The sequence below is a fragment of the Heterocephalus glaber genome, unplaced genomic scaffold (genome assembly GCF_053883595.1).
Source record: "Heterocephalus glaber isolate CG9 unplaced genomic scaffold, H.glaber_assembly_v1.0 deba00001442, whole genome shotgun sequence".
NCBI classification, from domain to species: domain Eukaryota; kingdom Metazoa; phylum Chordata; class Mammalia; order Rodentia; family Bathyergidae; genus Heterocephalus; species Heterocephalus glaber.
The window spans coordinates 27,308,993-27,327,663 of record NW_028258296.1 but is presented as its reverse complement, the minus strand read 5'-3'; the positions used below and the strand labels follow the sequence as shown (position 1 = coordinate 27,327,663).

General features: G+C 37.8%; 2 protein-coding genes across 21 annotated transcripts in view; one reads left to right on the top strand and one right to left on the bottom strand.

Annotated features, from left to right (window-relative positions):
• The window catches only part of Rpap2 (RNA polymerase II associated protein 2), a 94,874-nt gene extending 93,755 nt beyond the window's left edge, over positions 1-1,119 (bottom strand). For 11 of the 12 annotated variants that reach the window (XR_015451977.1, XR_015451975.1, XR_015451976.1 and 8 more), the window contains exons 1-2: positions 979-1,119; positions 43-85 (exon numbers count right to left, since the gene is read on the bottom strand). Coding sequence is in view for 6 of the 12 variants with exons in the window: in XM_021255374.2 (XP_021111033.2) it covers positions 43-85; positions 979-1,063 (128 nt within the window). In the remaining 6 variants the exon portion in view is untranslated. Of the gene's footprint in view, positions 1-42; positions 86-877; positions 899-978 lie in introns of those variants that run through there. The other variant, XM_087213120.1, reaches the window with a different exon arrangement.
• Glmn (glomulin, FKBP associated protein) overlaps positions 723-18,671 on the top strand; it is a 43,135-nt gene continuing 25,186 nt past the window's right edge. For 5 of the 9 annotated variants that reach the window (XR_015451980.1, XR_015451981.1, XR_002393610.2 and 2 more), the window contains exons 1-8: positions 1,116-1,208; positions 1,966-2,039; positions 3,081-3,206; positions 8,993-9,112; positions 10,560-10,668; positions 11,710-11,953; positions 13,171-13,273; positions 18,188-18,375. Coding sequence is in view for 6 of the 9 variants with exons in the window: in XM_087213122.1 (XP_087069248.1) it covers positions 2,001-2,039; positions 3,081-3,206; positions 8,993-9,112; positions 10,560-10,668; positions 11,710-11,953; positions 13,171-13,273; positions 18,188-18,375 (929 nt within the window). In the remaining 3 variants the exon portion in view is untranslated. Of the gene's footprint in view, positions 914-1,115; positions 1,381-1,965; positions 2,040-3,080; positions 3,207-4,215; positions 4,376-8,992; positions 9,113-10,559; positions 10,669-11,709; positions 11,954-13,170; positions 13,274-18,187; positions 18,376-18,671 lie in introns of those variants that run through there. The other 4 variants (XM_021255376.2, XM_004841271.4, XM_004841272.4 and 1 more) reach the window with 4 other exon arrangements.

The following is an 18,671-nucleotide window of genomic DNA, read 5'->3' as shown; positions in this document are numbered from 1 at the left end:
CACTAATGTGAGTTAAAAGATAAGTGGATGCAGTTGTCATACCTTTTAGAAGCATCTTGTCTCAAGCCACTTGTTTGTTTAGTACCTACAATTGAAAAAATAGGTCAGGGCAGGCATGGTGGTGCACATCTGTAATCTCAGCACTCGGGAGCCTGACGCAGGATGACTGCCCTGAGTTTGAGGCCAGACTGGGCTACATAGTGAGTTCAAGGCCAGCCTGAAATATACAGCTAGACCCTGTCCCAAAAATACTAAAAAAAGGTCAAACTTACACAAATGCATTAAGTACAGAATATATTCCTGCCCCTGTAACAAACTGTAGACTTTTTTGGCACACATTTCATTTTCAAGTAAATCAAAATGAAATAGGATTATCTGATTTTTGTAAATTAATTATTCCCAATTTTCCTTGGCTAAAAATGATAGCATTAGGTCTTGAATTTTTAATCACAGTTGCTTAAAATCATAGTTCCAAAAAAATCCCTGATCACTTTTTGGGTAAAGATCTCTACGTCTCCCAAATGTCCGCTCCCGGGGTTAGAGGGAGTACGACAAGCCCAGAGAACTGGGCACCAAAGCTGCCTGGAAGGAGGACTCCCGGAGGTTCCAGGCCAGCTGCACACGGCCTGCCGACGGTGCCCTCGACACTTGGGGTCCCCAGCAACTCCACCTCCCCACGCCCCCACCAGGGATCAAACTCAGGACCTCCCGCTTGCAAGGCAGGCGAGGCGCCACTGAGCTAAATCCCCGGCCCTCCCACTGCCTTTTCCCTAAGAGGCTGTGCCGGCAGCCCACTTCGGAGGACATCCCGCAACTCCCGTAAAAAAGCCTGGGGTCGGGCCGGGAAGTCTTTCCCAGAAGCGCGGGGGTTCCGGACCCTGTGGGCGCTTCTCCCGAGGCGCCGCGCTCCTCGGTATGCAACTCGGTCGGGGGCCCAGTTCGCAGGGTCCAGGCGTGGGAAGAGGTCCTTGTTCCTACCTGTAGCCTTCCGGGAGGCGGGGGCAGGCCGGGTCGTGAGGCCCACGGGAAGCTGCCCTGCGAAGTCAGCCATGGCCAGCGTCATCAGAGGGCCCGGGCTTCGCCTCCAAGCGCCTCTCGGGCCGGGGGCGGGCCGGGGGCGGGCCGGGGCGCGGTGGGGCGGGGCCAGGCTGGCCTGGCCTACTGGATCCGAGGTGCCGAAGGCCTCAGAGGGCTGCGAGGTCTGGTGGGTAAGTAAACGTCGAGAAGTCCGGGGCTGTCTAGGCTCGCGGTTGGCGGTGAGCCTTGGAGAGAGCGGCGCTGCAGGTCGACTAGGCCTCCTGCAGGGAAACGGCCGGATCGCCTAGGAGCAGGAATCGGGAGAAATGGCTTCCCCTGGATGCAGCTCTCTGGCGCGCTAGGGTATTGTACCGCCTGCGAGCGTGAAGAACCGGCTGCGCGGCGCCCCTGCCTTCTCCCGGGGAAACGATGGTCGGTGGGCGCGGGCGGTGACCGCCGCAGGACAGCCGATTGCCGTGTCTCGGTGGAAGGCGGAGATTTTACTACTGGATTGATTGTTTTGGGTAGTGCAGCTCCCACCGAGAAGTGGGATGGAGGGCAACTGAATTTTCCTCCCCTTTGTGTGACTTAATTGTGTTGGATTCCAATTCTTGTGAAGTGGAACATTAAAAAATTACCGAATGATTAGAATTTTAATTTTAGGCCCACCTTTTGGGACAAGTGTTCAGAAAAGAAATACTTTAACTTTTTAAAGCCTTTCAGTCTGTATTGCCTCTCCTCTAGGGAGTGCTCTAGATGACTCTCCCCTTTTGGTACCTTTCAAAACTACTGTATGGTCTTTAAAATATGCAAAAGGAAAAAAAATCCAGGATAGCCAATAATAACTTTACAGTCAATTAAAACTTTACATTTTCTTTATTGTGTTTTCTAATCAGAATGTAACATAAGTCGAGTACTATCACAGTTTAACAGTGTGTTTGTATCTAGTATTTCAGAATCAAAACTTGGAAAAATAATTAGGAATGGCTGTGGAAGAACTCCAGTCCATAATAAAGAAATGTGTAAGTGGCTTTTTTTGTGTGCCTGTTTTTTGTTTTGTTGGTAAAATTAAATACCTTTCAAACTGAACAGGAGGTTAATTTTAATGACTTTTGTGGTCACTCAAATTATTTATCTTAAGTCCTTTTTTTTTTTTTTTTTTTTTTTTTTTTGTTACCAGGGATCGAACTCGGACCTTGTGCTTGCCAGGCAGGCTGCGGCACCACTGAGCTAAATCCCTGGCCCTTATTTTTGTCTTTATTTTTCAAACTCCCAGTGACCCTCCTGCCTCAAGACTCTGGAGTGCTGGGATTACAGGCCTGAGCCACCAAGCCTGGCTTGATCAGCATTAAAATTAAAAGGGATAAGATTGGTGTGGTGAGGCATAGCTGTAATCCCAGCAGGAGGCTGAGGCAGTAGTATTGCTGCAAGTTCGAGGCCAGCCTGGGCTACATAGTGAGTTCAAGGGCAGCCTGAACTACATAGCCAGATGCTGTCTCAAAAAACAAATAATAATACTTTTTTTTTTCAGTACCAGGGATCGAACTCAGGACCTTGTGCTTGCCAGGCTGACGAGATGCCACTAAGCTACATCCCCAGACCTTTTTTTTTCCTTTTTTTTTTTTTTTAAATAATTTTAATGCTTATCTTTTTAATGGATTTCTTTGGTACAGTGGGTCTCAAGATTATTCATTAAAGAACTTATTAGTTCTTTAGTAGGGCCAGGGATTTTAGCTCAGTGGTTCTGTTGCCTGCCTCTCAGGCGCAAGGTCTCGAGTTCAATCCCTGGTACCAAAACCAAAACAAAACAACAAAAACAACAAAAAAGAACTTATTAGAGGGCTGGGGATTTAGCTCAGTGGTTTTGCTGTCTGCTGCACAAGTACAAGGACCTGAGTTTGATCTCCGGTACCAAAAAAAAAAAAAAGAACTTATTAGAGTAATCCTAATTTTCATACATGTACTTATGTCTAATTTATCTAGAACTTAAACAGATTTTTAAAAATTAAATTGTCATATTGAAAATTTGCATATGTGCTTGCTTTTTGTTTTGTGTTTACCAGCAAATCTTAGAAGAGCATGACCTTAAAGAAGAAGATTTTGGCCTATTTCAGTTAGCAGGCCAAAAATGCATAGAAGAAGGGCACATAGATCAGTTATTAGAAATTATTCAAAATGAAAAGAATAAGGTAAGTACAATTTTTGTGTACTCTTTACTCTTCAGTCTTTACTTGGGAAGAGAATAATCACATGTTGCTGTTATTCATTCTTTTACTTACCCCCCCCAACATTTAAGAAACTACTTAAATTTCTACAGTAGGAAACAAAATAAAGGAACTAGGAATATTCTACTTTCAAGCACATACAGTCTTGAGGAGGAGATAACATGCAAACACCTAGCAATCGGAAGGCAGAGTAAATAAGTGCTGTACTTGAAGATAAGTAAAGGGCTTTAGAAGAAACAGGATTATTTCTGGTTAAGGAGATCAAAAAGTGGTATGTGAATCAATTTACACTGAGAAATATAAGTATCAAGCAGACTAGCTATTTATTTTTGGTAATCAGCCCACTTTCTTCTGGCCAGAGGTATATGGAAAACCACATTTATATCAAACAGTATTTTGTGTATGCAGAATCAGAATGGGCAGAGTTGGCCAATATCATCAAGACATAATAGTCTGAGAAATCATTCCCTACGATGGAAAAGGACCTGATGTGGATCATGAAGAACTTTTTCCTGGGACAAAATGTTGGCAATATAGTGCCAGGTTTTGTCTTTAGACTCTTCTTAAGAGCCTTAGAATGACTCCCCCCTCCCCTGAACATGTTTTTTCTTTCTTTATAATGGTGTTTATTTATATAGACACTTTGTTTGTGAAATCACAGTCTAGTCTTGCTGTCCTGTAGGGGATTCCTAACTTGTTTTTCTTTTTCTTTTTTTTTTGTAATGCTGGGGATGGAACCCAGGGCAACAAACACTTTACCACTGAACTATACCCCTAACCTTCTAAGACTTCTTAATCACACATTATTGTAGAGTTTCTTAGTTCAAAGGGCTTATCCCTTTGTAAATTTTAGGACATTCTACTTTTGGTATGTTTATGATACCTTTGTAGCTTAAAATACAGTAAACTTCATGTTTTTTAATTATCAATCAGAAGACAACTAGCTTTTAGTTACAATATTAAAATTAGTAATATTTAAGTTTACTATGTAATATATGCTCTCTTAAGTGTAACATCTATTAACTTATTTAGTCTCTCCAAAATCTTTTAGATAGGTAACAGTTTCTAACATCTAGAGTTCCAGCTTCTTGGGGCTGAAGCAAGAGGATCACTTATGTCCACAATCAGCCTAGGTAGGCAAAACAATGAGATTCCCATCTCAAAAAATTTTGTTTTCATTTTGTACGTAAGAAATAATCACTGAAAGATTAAGTGACTTCCATCAAAATACTCAGCTTTTATGCGACATCTGAGTTTGGGAGCTCTTAACCACTCTGGTTAGCAGCCAGTAACACAAGGAAGTTTTACGGTAAATAGAAGAGACTTGAGTGATGGCAAGGGTGAGAGATTGAGGCATCAAGAATGGCTGGATTTCCAGTCTCTGAAAGGATAATACAGTATATGATGTCCTGAACAGAAAAAGGCAAGACAAGTAGAGGAGAAAATGAGTTGACTTTTACAAATTTTGAGATTTAGAAAGTAAGATTTTGAAATTAGAAAGTAAGGTTTTAAGCTCAGAGAAAGAGGAGATTAAGATGGGAGATTTGTTTCAAGATTAGGTAATTGAAGCACTGGGGACTTAAAAAAAAAGTTTGCCTGAGTCCACCAAAAAGGGACAGGAGAGGCCAAGGGTTCCCCCTTGAGGAATTAAGAAACAGCTGGGGAAGAAGAGGTCGCCAAGGAGGTGAGGGTCAGCATTGCATCAATGAGAGGGAGATGAGAAGTGTAACTAACTGTTCTGCAGGGATTATATGCTTCAGGGCTTTATTTTTAGCATGTTCTAAATAGCTAATGGGATTTAAGCTATGATGGTGAAGCTTAGGCTTAAAAGTTTGAAAATCACCTTTGTAATGTGTAGTATTTTTGATAGGATAATTCTCTGTTGTGAAGAACTGTCCTGTGCATTACAAGATGTTCAGCAACAACTTTGGCTCTACCTGTTAGCTACCAGTGGTGACCACCCACCCACCCCATCTAAGTAATGACAATAAAACTTGTCTCCAGACCTTGCCAAATGTCCCCTGGAAGGTAGGGAGCAAAATTGCCCTCCATGGAGTACCACTGGAATACTGGTAAAAGGATGAGCATAGGAGCTAGACAGACTTAAGTCCTGATTCTGCCACATTTTAGTTCTTGAACATCAGGCATGACATTACTCTAAAGTTTGACATTCTCATCTGTAAATTGGAGATAACAATCTTACTCCATGTGGTAGAATTAAACAAAGGATAACAAGCTCCCTTAATGGAGGTCAGTATTTGCCTTCCTCTTAACTATTCACCATTCTCCCTTTCCACTAACTAAAGCTATGAAACATTTATGTAGTGACTGGATATCTTACAGCTGGATAATTATATTTGTAAAATATTTTATTAAAAAATTTTAACTCCAGTGCAAGGACCTGAGTTCGATCCCTAGTACCAAAAAAACCAACCAAACAAAAAAATTTTGACTCCAGAGCCGGGTGTGGTAGTGCATGCCTGTAATCCCAACACTTAAGAGGTGAGGCAGGAGGATCACTATGATTTCAAGGCCAGCTTGGGCTATATACTGAGTTCAAGGACAGCCTGAACTGCATAGTGAGACTCTGTCTCAAAGAAACAAAAAAAAATTTTATTTTTTAATGTAATATGCAGAAATCTCAAATCTGGCGTGCCTCTTACAGTTATTATTCAGAGGATCATTTATAGTGAAGAAGTAGACCTGTGTAAAAGGAAAGAAGTGATTAGTTGGAAAAGTACCATATGTCCTTGGAAATAACACCAGGTCTTTGTATTAAGTTTTGCTCCAAAAGATGCAACAGAGCTTATTTTTAGGGGTAGAGGACCCCTTATTTTTTCATGTATAGCAATCTACATTTATTCACGTACAGCAATCTACGTTTATTCAAATACAGTCATATATTCTTCTTTGTGAAAATCATCATAACTCTCCAAACTCCAAATTCAGACCTGAATTTCTTGTGACTCCATTTCCTGTCAAACCATTGTCCCCAGCCTCTCATGTCCAACAATAGAGCTCTCCGTAAATGAGCCCGTTTTCTCCATATAGCTTGTGTATAGTGCATTGCAACACACAACATAGTGAATTATGAAGATTCATATTAGACACAACCATGTCCATTCATTATCAAGTGCACATCTTATTTATGCATTGTGTCTGTACTCTGGTCATTCAGATAAGTCTCGAGTCCATCCGTTTACATAGGTATTTATGTCTTGTCCAAAGGTACCGCTTGGGTATTCACAATTACGTAATTATGATATATATCATCATTTATTTTAAGTATTAATGTCACTTATATTTAATTATATATTATTTTATAATTCAGTATGTTTGTCATGTGTAGTAGCAAACATACTAAATGTGTCTATCTGGCTGACAACCTTAACTGGGGCTTATTTTTAGGATAGAGCTTATGTTATAAGCATGCTGAAAAATCATGCTAAGGCTTATTTATTTTCAGGGAAATATGATAGAATCTGCCAGGAAATAATTAGGTTTTTAAAAGTGAATACAGGTGGGCTGGGGGTTTAGCTCAGTGGTTCCGGCGCCTGCCTCGCAAGAGCAAGGTCCTGAGTTTGATCCCCGGTACCAGAAAAAAAAAAGTGAATACAGGCTTACTAAATAAGTAATTATGAAAAATAATTTGAAAAAAATTACTGTTTTATTATATAAATTCCTTAGTAAAATTCTAAATATTAAAAGTCAGGCCACACTAAAAATCCATAGAAATGAGCATCAAACCATTGAAGTAAGGACAATCTTATATGCTTAAAAAATAATCAACATAATTCAGTCTATATTTATTGAACACCTATTTTGTTCTGTTCCTTTGTAAGAATACCTACTTTGAAAAAATAAGAACCAAGATGCATTATATAAAGGTACAATTCCCAATGAGAAATGTAATTGTTTTGTATACCTACAATGTACTAATAAAAGAATTTAATAAAAAAAAATAAATTAAAAAAAGAAAAATAAAAGAATACCTACTTTGTTACTTATACTGGTAGGTTATAGCAATGAAAAAAAATCCCTGCCCATATGAATGGGCAGAATTTCATACAATATGAAGTTCAAATGAATGAAAAGAGATACATACATCATGAGTAAATTATATAGAATGTAAGAAAGTGATAAATAAAGTAGAGAAAAATGAAGCATGGGGAAGGAGGTAGACTGTTCTATGTGAAAATGCACAGAGGTTTGAAGCAAATATTGTAAACTATGGTACTCTCTGAAAGAAGAGTGCCAGGCAGGAGACATAACTAGCATTAAAAAAATATTCAAAGAGATCAACTGAACTATCTCATTGGATAGAAAAGCATAATTGTTTTTCTATTTATCAAATGTAATTTTTTAAAACATCTAAATGAAAGTTTACATCTCTAGAGAAGGAAATCCATTTTAGGCCTAACAGCAGTAAAAGACAGACTAAAACGAAACAAAAAGTATCATTTACTTGACTGTGTAAAATATAAGGATGTCCTAGCTGGGCATAGTAATACACACTATAGTTTCAGCTACTTGGGGACCTCAGGCATGAGAATCACTTGAACCCAAGAGTTTGAGACCAGCCTGGGCAACATAGTGAGACTGTCTCAAAATAAAAATTTAAAAAACTCCAAAGTCCAAATAATTATATGTCATAAACGTAACTGTTAATGTTAACATGTAGGGAACACATGAATATTGATAAGACAAACACTGAAATGCCTAGTTGATAAACAAGCAAAATGTGAACAGATAGTATTTTCTCTTTTGTGAACTATCTGTTCGTATACCCTAATGTGCTGTTAATAGTTCTCCAGGAATTATTAAGCCTTGTACCTTTACACATTGCTGTTTCAGAAGCTTGAATTTTTTTCCACATAGCTATGCCTCAGATTTTTCTCTTTCTTCAACAAGTCTTAACTTAGCTTCTGGGAAGCCTGTCCTGCCTTTCCTAGATGCAGGTGACTATTCTTTCTTATATTGTACCTTTATTATAAGACCAGGAACAAGAGACGCTATTATAGGTGCCATTTTGTCATCTTCTTAGATCTTTTTTTTGAAAGAATATCCTAGAATGTAGATTCTGAGGATGGAGATCCTACTTGATGTGTTCTTCACTTTATTTCTAGCACCTAGAATATTATATAGTGTATGCTTGGTAAATATTAATGAGTTGAAGAAGAAAGCAGGCCAGTGAACTGGAGTATATTATTTGTAATTTTCAAAATCAGTGATTTTGGTAATGGATGTGAATCACTATACATTTTTATTTGTGTGCTAAGTATTCTGAAATACCTTTGAAAATAGAAGCAAGTTGTATATAGGAGGAAAAATTAATGAAGTCACATCCCCTCCTTTTATATGTTACACTGATTATATTAGCGATTCCCCAAGGAACTTTAAAGTTGTGCAACCATTGCTTTCTATATGAATCAAAAGAGCAGAATTCTGTTAAGTGCTTACTCATCTTAAGCAAATTAACTCTCTTGTACGAAATAGAGAAACTGTTTAAATCCTGGAAAAGACTAAGTTACCTGATAAAAAGTAAAGATCCTTTTACCTTTCCTCAGTGGAAGTATTAAACAGTTTTAGAATGTTGACATCTGTTAGCAACTGACCTTAGAAAACCAGTGGTGAAATACTATAGGTCTCATTTGCCTCCTTTTTCCTGTTTCACAGAAAATTCTAAATTAGAGAAGCATACTGTGAGAGTCGTGTAGGTGTCAGTGTTTTACTCTAAAATGGTTTTACAGGTCGTCATCAAAACCATGGCCTGGAACCTTGTTGGTCCTGTTGTTCGGTGCCTTTTAAGGAATGATAAAGAAAATGATAAAAGAAAAAAATACTTTCTAGTTCTTGATTTACTGGTAAAGGTAAGTTAATAAAACTAAGTTCATTTTGCCATAACATACAGTGATACTATAATTCCCTTTAATGTTTAATTCTTATAGTTTGGCAAGAAAATTTTTAGTTCATGAAAATATACACAGAAGAGAACTGGAATAGAGCCAATCTTATTTAAGTGGACAAGCAATTCCATTTCAGCATTCCTCAAATCTTCTAGATATAAGAATTACCTAACTTTGTATCTGACCCACAGATTCAGTTTCCAGTAAGAGACCAGGGAAGCTGTATTTTAACAAGTAGCGTTATTGTATGGTCATAGAATTCAGTGTTTAGAGAGGTAGTTCAAGGCCACACTGATCTTTTTGCAACATTGATTGAACTAAAATCAAATATCTGCTCTTTGCTCTGTGGAAGTTCTAAACCTAGAATGCAAGTGATCACCGTGGAAGGATGAACATAGATCAATAGTTTTTTGGGGGGGGGTTTTGATACCAGAGATCGAATTCAGGACCTTGCGCTTGCGAGGCAGGCGCCGTGCCACTGAGCTAAATCCCCGGCCCTGACATGGATCAATTGTGATTTGAAACCTTAAAAAAGAGACTAAAAAGGCTAGTAGAATACTAGTAGAGTAACATATAATGGCTAAATCAGGTAAATTCTGAGAAAAAACATTGTAGGAAGCTGTTCAGAGGTCAGTGCAAATGCGCACACACACACACACACACACACACACACACATACACACACACACAGACCGAGTAAACGAGATATGACTGTGAAGGCTTTTAACAAAGAACACAAAACTAGCCTGGTACTGCCTCAAAGGTCCTGTCTCTTAATACTGTAATCCCACATCTGTAATCCCAGCACTTAGGAACCGGAAGCAAGAGTGCCATGAGTTCAAGGCCAGCCTGAACTACATAGTGAGACCCTGTCTCAAAACAAACAAAAAATAAATTTAAGAAGAGGGCAAATAGGCTGGGGAGGTAGCTCAGTGGTAGAGGTGCTTCCTTAGCATGAATGAAGCTCTGGGTTCAATCTTCAGCACCTGAAAAACAGCAAAACAAAGCAAGTGCAAGGGCAAGGTCCTGAGGTCGATCCCTGGTACCAAAAAAAAAAGCAAATGAAGTAATAAAATATGGCCAATCAGAAAGCATGTAAAGTTCACAGGGTACGGAGAAGACTCTGGGCTAAACTAAATACCCTGGCAACATGGGATAGGAAGGGCCCACCTGCTGGAATCTCTGGGTGTCTAACGCAGCCTATAAAGTACATAGGTGAAACTCAAAGGAAACTTGAGCTTTGGTGATCAGCTTCTCCCTTCCTGTACTCTAACTTTTCTTTTTAACAATTGTTTGAGGCATTTTACTGTTAAAAAGAACTATTTTCTCAGCATATTTTCTTAAAAATAGTAATCATATGGCTTTAAATAAAACTTGTATTAAACAGGTTCAATTGTTAATATTTTTATAGTTATGTAATCCAAAGGAATTATTGTTGGGTTTGCTCGAACTGATTGAAGAGCCCTCTGGAAAGCAGATATCCCAAATTATTCTACTTTTACTTCAGCCATTACAAACAGGTAATGAGCATTTTTATATCAAAGTACTTCTTGTTTTACTCATGTACATGTCTTAATGTTTACTCCAAAATGTCAGCAGAAAGCCAAAGTAAAGTTTATGACAAATTATTGAGTTGTACTTACACTAGTAATAACAGTGCCAATTTGAATCTTGTACAGTGTGCCTGGCAGAATGGTTACCCAGTGAATATTTTGTTGAATGTTACACTGTTTTTCATGTGCTATGTTGCAACCTATATAGCTTTCTGGTTAACCTTCTTGTCTGCAGTTTATATTTAAAATCTTCTCTCTAAACATATTTAAAATTTTACCTTTGTGGTGTGTGCCATATTCAGTCTGATAGCATTGTGGTAATCGTGTATGTTGGTTAAGAAGAGTATCAAGCAGGGTACTGCCCAGCCTCTGGATTGGGAGATTGGGATTAAGAATAGTGAAGGTACATTTGATGAATGAAACTAGGAGGTATATGGCACAGTGGTGGAGTATAGTAATAATATGGGTAAGTAATAGATCTTGGCAATAAAGATGGATAATATTTATCCATGGGCAGAGGCTAGCTTTTAGTTTTCATTTAAGGAAATATGCATATCTCAGAGTCTGATAGAGGGACTCAGAATTAGAAATTAGAGTGAATTTGTTTTAAATATGAATGCTAACAAGCTTTATGCTACTTGAAATATTCAAAATCTTCTTTAAAAACCCCCAGTAATACTGCCACCCATTTGTACAATGCCTTATAGTTTACCACTTATATTTTGTCCTTATAACCAAAACATATGAAAAGAATGTGTTTGTGCTTTAAGTATGAACCAGTTATAAAAACACATAAACAAGATTTCATAGCTTCTATTGTAAGATGGTTCATCAATTTCTACACCGCTAAGAAGGAGAAAAACAATCTCAATTAAGCTATGTCATCCCCCTCAGGTGTTAAAATGTTAGGGAAATATTTTTCATATAATGCTACGGACTGAACTTTTTGTCCTACATTTAGCAAACTTGACGAAGCTACCTCAAGTAACAATTTGGTCTGTGTTTTAGTGATTCAGAAACTTCCTAACAACAAGGCATATTCAGTTGGATTAGCATTATCTACCCTTTGGAGTCAACTGTCTCTTCTTCCTGTTCCTTACTCAAAAGAACACATACAAACAGATGACTATGGCCTTTATCAGTGTTGCAAGGCCTTAATAGAGTTCAGTAAACCTTTTGTGGAAGAAGTCATTGATGATAAAGAAAACAAGGAAAATGAAAACAAAAAATTAAAGGATGAATTATTGAAATTGTAAGTATATTTTAAAGAACATCTTACAGTGGACTTAAGTAATTGGTAGGTCAGTTATTTTGTTTGTTATCAATTGTGCAAATTAGTTTCAAACTTTGAATTTTAGAACAGTATGGGGTTCGGCTGAATCAGCATAGGCATTTAATGAGGCATTGATATTTTTTAAAAATTAGAAAACTAAATCTATTCATTTACTTGATATTCTTTTATATATTGCTTTTATTTGCCATAGGAAGTGAATAATGGAAGTGGGGGAAATAGATACATGTGATTCAAGGAATCTACTCTGTGGGGAAATTGTGTTTTTACTGTCCTTTTGAAAGCAGCAGAAGGATTACCAGGCAGAGTACTCATTCAATAGCATTCATTGCAGAGATTCTATGGACTAAACATACACTGTTCACTATAACTATCAAGCACTTGACATATGGACCATCCAAATTAAGATGTGCTTTAAGTATAAAATACCCTTTAGATTCAAAGACTTGATTTAAAACAATAGTAAAATATATCAGTTTTTATATTGATAACATGTTTAAATAGTTCAGCTATATTGGGTTAAGATAAATTATGAAGAATAATTTCTCCTGTTTTTCATGACAACTAAGAAATCTAATAAATGGAGCTTGCATTATATATCTGTTGGATAGTGCTGGACTAGATTATTGAATTATATAGACTAAAAACTTTTATATTTAATTTTGGAGACTAAAGCTATTGTTACCTTTCTAGTTTGTCAGGTTAGGACATTTACATCTTTAGTTTTATAGGCATTGAATTACTGGTGCTTACCTTAGTCCGTTTGTGCTGTTGTAATAGAATACCTGAGAATGAGTAATTTATAATGAATGGAAATGTATTGGCTCACAGTTGTAGAGAATGAGAAATCCAAGATGAAGGTGCCAACATGTGGTAAAGGCCTTTCTGTGTCATCACATGGCAGAATGTGGAATGGTAGAAAGAAAAAGAAGGGCAAATTTACCCTTTTATAACAACATTAATTCCTCCCATGAAGCTGGAAGCCTGCTTGGCCTAATCTCCTATCAAAAGTCCTGCCTATTATTACTATTACAGTGGCAACATGAAGTTTAGGAGGGGATAAACATTCAGATCAGTAGTACTTATTTTATTTTTTTAGTGTAAAGTTATATATGAAGAGTAGGCATTTTATACTTGGGAAATGTTGGTTTCATAGTTACCTATTTCTTATGTCTTAGTTGTTTTAAAAGCTTGAAATACCCTTTGCTGACAGCACAATTCCTCGAACAATCTGAAGAAGCAGGAAATGATCCCTTAAGGTGTTTTGCATCAGAAATAATAGTAAGTACAGCTAAATTTAATCTTCCATAAAATCTGCTATAGCCTTAAATGTTACCCTGTTATTTCTCAAATACTCGTGTACTTTTATGTAGGCATGTAAACTGATAACTTATTAATAAAGCAATATGTGGTTTTTGTGCAACAGAGGTAAAAATATGGAAAATAAAAGCAATAATTTCATTATCTAAAGAAAAATACTATTAACACCTTCAAAATTTCACACAATAAGGTAAAATTTGGAGATTGAACCATTGTAAGTTGGGGACCATCTATATATCTAATATCGCAAAGGAACAGGTTTTTAAGGAGAAATGTTTTTTTTTTTAATTTAATTTAATTTTATTTTTTGGTACCAGGGATTGAACTCGGGTCCTTGCACTTGCGCAGCAGGCAGCGAAACTGCTGAGCTAAATCCTCGGCCCCTAAGGAGAAATGTTTTAATAAGAGAAGATGAAATCACCAAAAGAGGTAGATCAGTATAAGAAAAGGACTTAGGAATGAACTCTAGAAACTGTCAGCACTAAGAGGACCCCCCAAAGAGATCAAGAAAAAGAGTCAAAGAACTGGCAAAAATAGCACAGAAATTGTAGTAGTAGAGTTTTAAGAAGAAAGAAGTGGTCAGTATTGTTAAATGTAGCATAAAAAGCCCGTGAGGTAAGAGTTGAAAGTTCTCACTGGATTTAGGAAGATAGCATTGATAATCTTAGCAAGAATAGTTTGAGTTGAGTGCAGTGTTGGAGATTGGCTTGAATGAAAGAATGATATAAAAAAGAAAAGGGAGATGAATAGTGTATTCCCCACAAACCCTGGCACTAGGGAATGAACGTAGGACCTTGCACATGCTAGACAAACTCTACCACTAAGTTACATCCCAAGTCCTTTGAGACAGGGTCTTCACTAAGTTGTCCAGGCTGCCCTCACACTTGTGATCTCTTGTCCCAGCCTCCTGAGTAGCTAGGATTACAGTGTGTGCTACCATGCCTGTTTTGTATATGCTATTTAAAAGAGTTTGGATGAAATCCCAGTACTTGGGAGACCGAGGGAGGAATATTGGGAGTTTGAGGCCATCCAGAGCTACATTATCGAGCTCAAGGCCAGTCTGGAGTACATAGTGAGATCTTGTCTCAAAAAACAAAAGCAAAACAAAATAAAAATTTGAATGAGTAAGAAAGGAGACTAGAAAACATGGGCCAAAGAGGGGAACATAATGAGAGAGGTGAGGAGGCTTGAGCATGTTTATAGGTTAATGGGGTATAAACTATTAGAGGAGAGAAGTGAAGTATTTATGGGATTACTGAAATACTGTAATGTGGTCTAAGAGCAGACATTTGGGCATAGGATCAAGGAATAAGAGGAGAAGCCGAATGTAGTGTTTCACCCTGTAATCCCAGCACTGTGGAAGACTGGGGCAGGAGGACTGCCAAGTTTCAAGTCCCACATAGACGACTTAGTGAGACCCTATCTTAAAATTTAAAAATTTATTGGGCTGGAGATGTATCTCAGTGGCAGAGCATCCTGGGTTCAAACCCAGTACCACACACACATAGAATGAAGAGATAGGAGTGAGGATTAAGTAAAAGACTTCAGGAAGCTGGGAAAGGTTTAGAATCTTGAGGGGAGAGGAAGGAGATGGTAGAAGACTGTGAAAGTGTTAGTAGTATTGAACATTTGACTGTGGTTAGAGACCACAGCTATAGAGATAATAGTGTTTTTGTCTGGTTTTTCCAGTAGTACTCACCTTGCTGGGTGTAGAAGAAGAGAAGATAGTTTGTCTGACATTTTACAGGGTAGATATAGCTAAAGGAGATACAGGGTGCAGAAGGTTCCAATGATCAATAATGCATAGTCCAGATTACATAGGAAAAGAGGAGAGGATGGATATGTATGTTAAAATGAAGAGGTTGCAAGACTAGAGAAGGCAGAGGTAGGAGGCGGATTGGTAGAGATAGGATAAGAAGTTGTGATCAGACATTAAGTGTTTAAGATGTTTAATATGCAAAAGCTCCAAGTGTTAGCCAAGATTCACAAAGGATTTAGTGCTAAAATTTATTAGAAGTTAAGGTCACCAGAATTTAGAAATCAAGAACTATGAGGCTGTCCTGTTATAGGAGTTATCTATAGGAACATTCATCTTTCCCTAGGATCATAGCAAAAATGGGTAGAGAAAAAGATGATGAGCTGGTGGCAAAATCTTCAGTGAATGTGGAAAGTCAGCATAAAACAGAGAAAAGGTCAGTATGGCATCTGCCTAAAAGGAAAATGTACTTTTGCTAAAAGTCCAGAAAGATCTGAGATAATACTAACTGCTACTCATGATGCCATCTACCACAGCTGCCTTCTTGGCAGTGTTAAAGATAGGAGAGAATATACAGCTTCTCCTACCAGACATGAGATAGGTTTAATTAATGTAGTGAGGCAGAGCAAGCATCATATGAATTCACTAAGGGTGGGTGAGGTCTTAATCCCAAAAGGAGCATTACAAGTAGAGCCCTGATTTGGGCATAGGTTTGATCTCATCCGGAGCAGCACTGTAGAATCTAGTTATGTACAATAATTTTTTTAAAGGGGTAACTTCCTCTGGGAAAAAACAAAAACAAAACACATGTAGCACTGAATGAAGAAATGGAGCTTCATGGCTAAGGGGACATTTAGAATCTGAATGCAATACACTTTTTGTCTTGTAGCTATTACAAGAATGTATGGCTTTAAAAATCAGTATAACAGTATATATTTAGCAGATGGTAGCTGAATAGGAGTTTCTTATCACTGAAGATGATTTTCCATGGTTCCTTTTTGTGTCCTGAAATGACTAATGGGACCATCTGAAATCAGCAGATTTCAGCTCCCTAAAGGCTGGGAAAGATTATTTGGCTTCATAATTCTCTGCAATGTCAGGCCCAGTACCTACCACTAAAGTGTTAACTGAATAAGAGTGAATATATAGGTCAGTATTCATTCTGCTTTAGTTATTGCTGTCATTCATTTCCTTTTAACTTCTATATGGTAGTTTGTTATGACCTTAAAACTTTTTGGAGCTGCTCAATAAATATTTTATATAGGTATGGTGTTATTTCCTATGTAAGGAAACTGAGGTTTAGCGAGATTAAGTAATTCACCCAACTAGTAAGTGGTAGAGCCAGAACTCAAAATCATTTCTTGTGAGCCAGGTGTAGTGGAACATACTGAAAATCCCAGCTACTTAAGAGGTTGAAGCAGGAAGATCACAAATTCAGGGCTAGCCTGGACAATGCAGTGAGATTCTGAGCACCCCCACATTGTTTTAATTCCAGTAGATTCTGAAAGTCAGGTGCTTTCTAATATACTGAATTAGAAATAGTATAAAAGCATAGAACTCACTCTGTTTCCTGAGATAAAGCTTTAATGCTATGGTCCTATCTACTCATGCAAGGATTTTTTTTTTTTTTTTTTTCTGGGTACTGGGAATCGAACTCTGGACCTTGTGCAGCAGAACCACTGAGCTAAATCCTTGGCCCAAGGATCCTTCTTTATCTAAGGACTTAAGAACCCACATGACTTGAGGTGTCACACAGGTGTTTTGGCTTGCCTGGGTGGCACTGGATGAAGAATTGTCTTGGGCTGCATATAAAATACATAATAGTTAATATATATAAGTAATAAGATAGTTTTATATCTGTTATTGTAACTTTTTTTTTAAAGGGCAAGCAGCCTGTAGGTCCTCAGGTGCTCAGGCCCTGTGCCATTGAGCAGTATTCCTTAAGCCCCCTTTGTACTGAGGCAGGCAGTGGTCAGTTCGACACTGTTCCTAGACTAGTCTTCATCTGAGAAGCTAGTTTACTCTCATTTCATGATATAGCTCAAATTTTTATATTACTCTCAATATCCCTGAAGCACTTTGTAAAAAAATTTGTAAAATATACATAAGTTTACCAAACCATTTTAAACATACAGTACAGCGCATTAAGTATATTCACATTGTTATGCAACAGTCACCATTATCTATCTCAAGAACATTTTAATCTTCCACCTAAAACTCTGTTCCTATTAAACACTAACTTCTCTTTCTCTCTTCTTACCACTTGGCAACCACCACTCTTTCTGTCTCTGTGTCTGAAGCATTTTATTTTTAAATGTGAAATGATTTTCCGTTCAATTCAAAGCCCTCCATCCATCAGTCTGGTCATTTGATTGTCAGTAAAACTCATTTGTGTGTGTGTCTTTAATTATGATTCTCAATTAATTTAGAAACCATATAAGTGCTTATGTAAAATATAATTTTGCATTGGCTTCTGTATTAGTTTTCTACTGCTGTGTAACAAATTCCCCCAAATTTAGCAGTTTACAACAACACCCTTTGTTATCACAGTTTCTGTGGCACAGAAGTCCAGCCACAGGTTAGCTCCTCTGCTCAAGGGTCTTCTCAGGCATTCTTATCAGAACCCTAACTGGGAAAGATCTTCTTCTTAGTTCCCTCAGGCTGTTGGCATAATTTGCCTCCTTGAAGCTGTAGGACTGAGGTCCCTATTTTCTTGCTGGCCTCTGGCTGAGGACCACTTTCAGCTTCTGGAGGTTACCTATCATCCCCTTGCCACAATAGCCTTCTCCACAGGTCCTCTTATAATACTGTGACTTAGTTCTTTAAAGCCAGCAAGGGAGTTTCTGACTTTTAGGGAAAGCCTAGACCTTCTCTAAAGACTTCCTGCAAAATCAATTGATTAGGGACCTTAATTACATCAGTAAAAATCTTTTCACTTCTGACCATGTAATATAATCATGGAAGTGACATCCATGTTTTATGGGTTAAAAGCCAGTCTCACAGATCCCACCCACACTCAAGGGGAGGGATTAGTGGGGTGTGGATATGGGCTGAGGGGGCACCTTAGAGTCATTCTGCTATAACTTCCTTTTTTTTTTTTTTTTAAACTTGTTTCACAGGGTTTTTTATCAGCAATTGGATACCCTTTTCCAAAAATTATTTTTAATCATGGAAGGAAAAAGAGGATATGGAATTACCTTGAATTTGAGGAAGAAGAAGACAAACAATTAGCAGACTCTGTGGCCTCTCTGGCATATCTAGTATTTGTTCAGGGCATCCAAATTGATCAACTGCCAGTGGTTTTAAGGTAAGAGTTAGTGTTTGGTTTATTCATGAATTCTAGCAGAAGCTTTTTTTGGTACCAGGAATCGAACTCTGGACCTTGTGCTTGCGAGGCAGGTGACAGAACCACTGGGCTAAATCCCCAGTGCCCTATTCATGAATTCTAAAAGAAGTGTCACACTTTCATTTACCTAATCTCCGATATATACATATTAACATATTAATATGTTTAAAATAAAGTATAAGTAGAAGCTATTTTTATTCTAAATGATACTGGTTATAATCTGTTAAAGCCAGTAGTAGTCAAGTAATGAAAAGGTA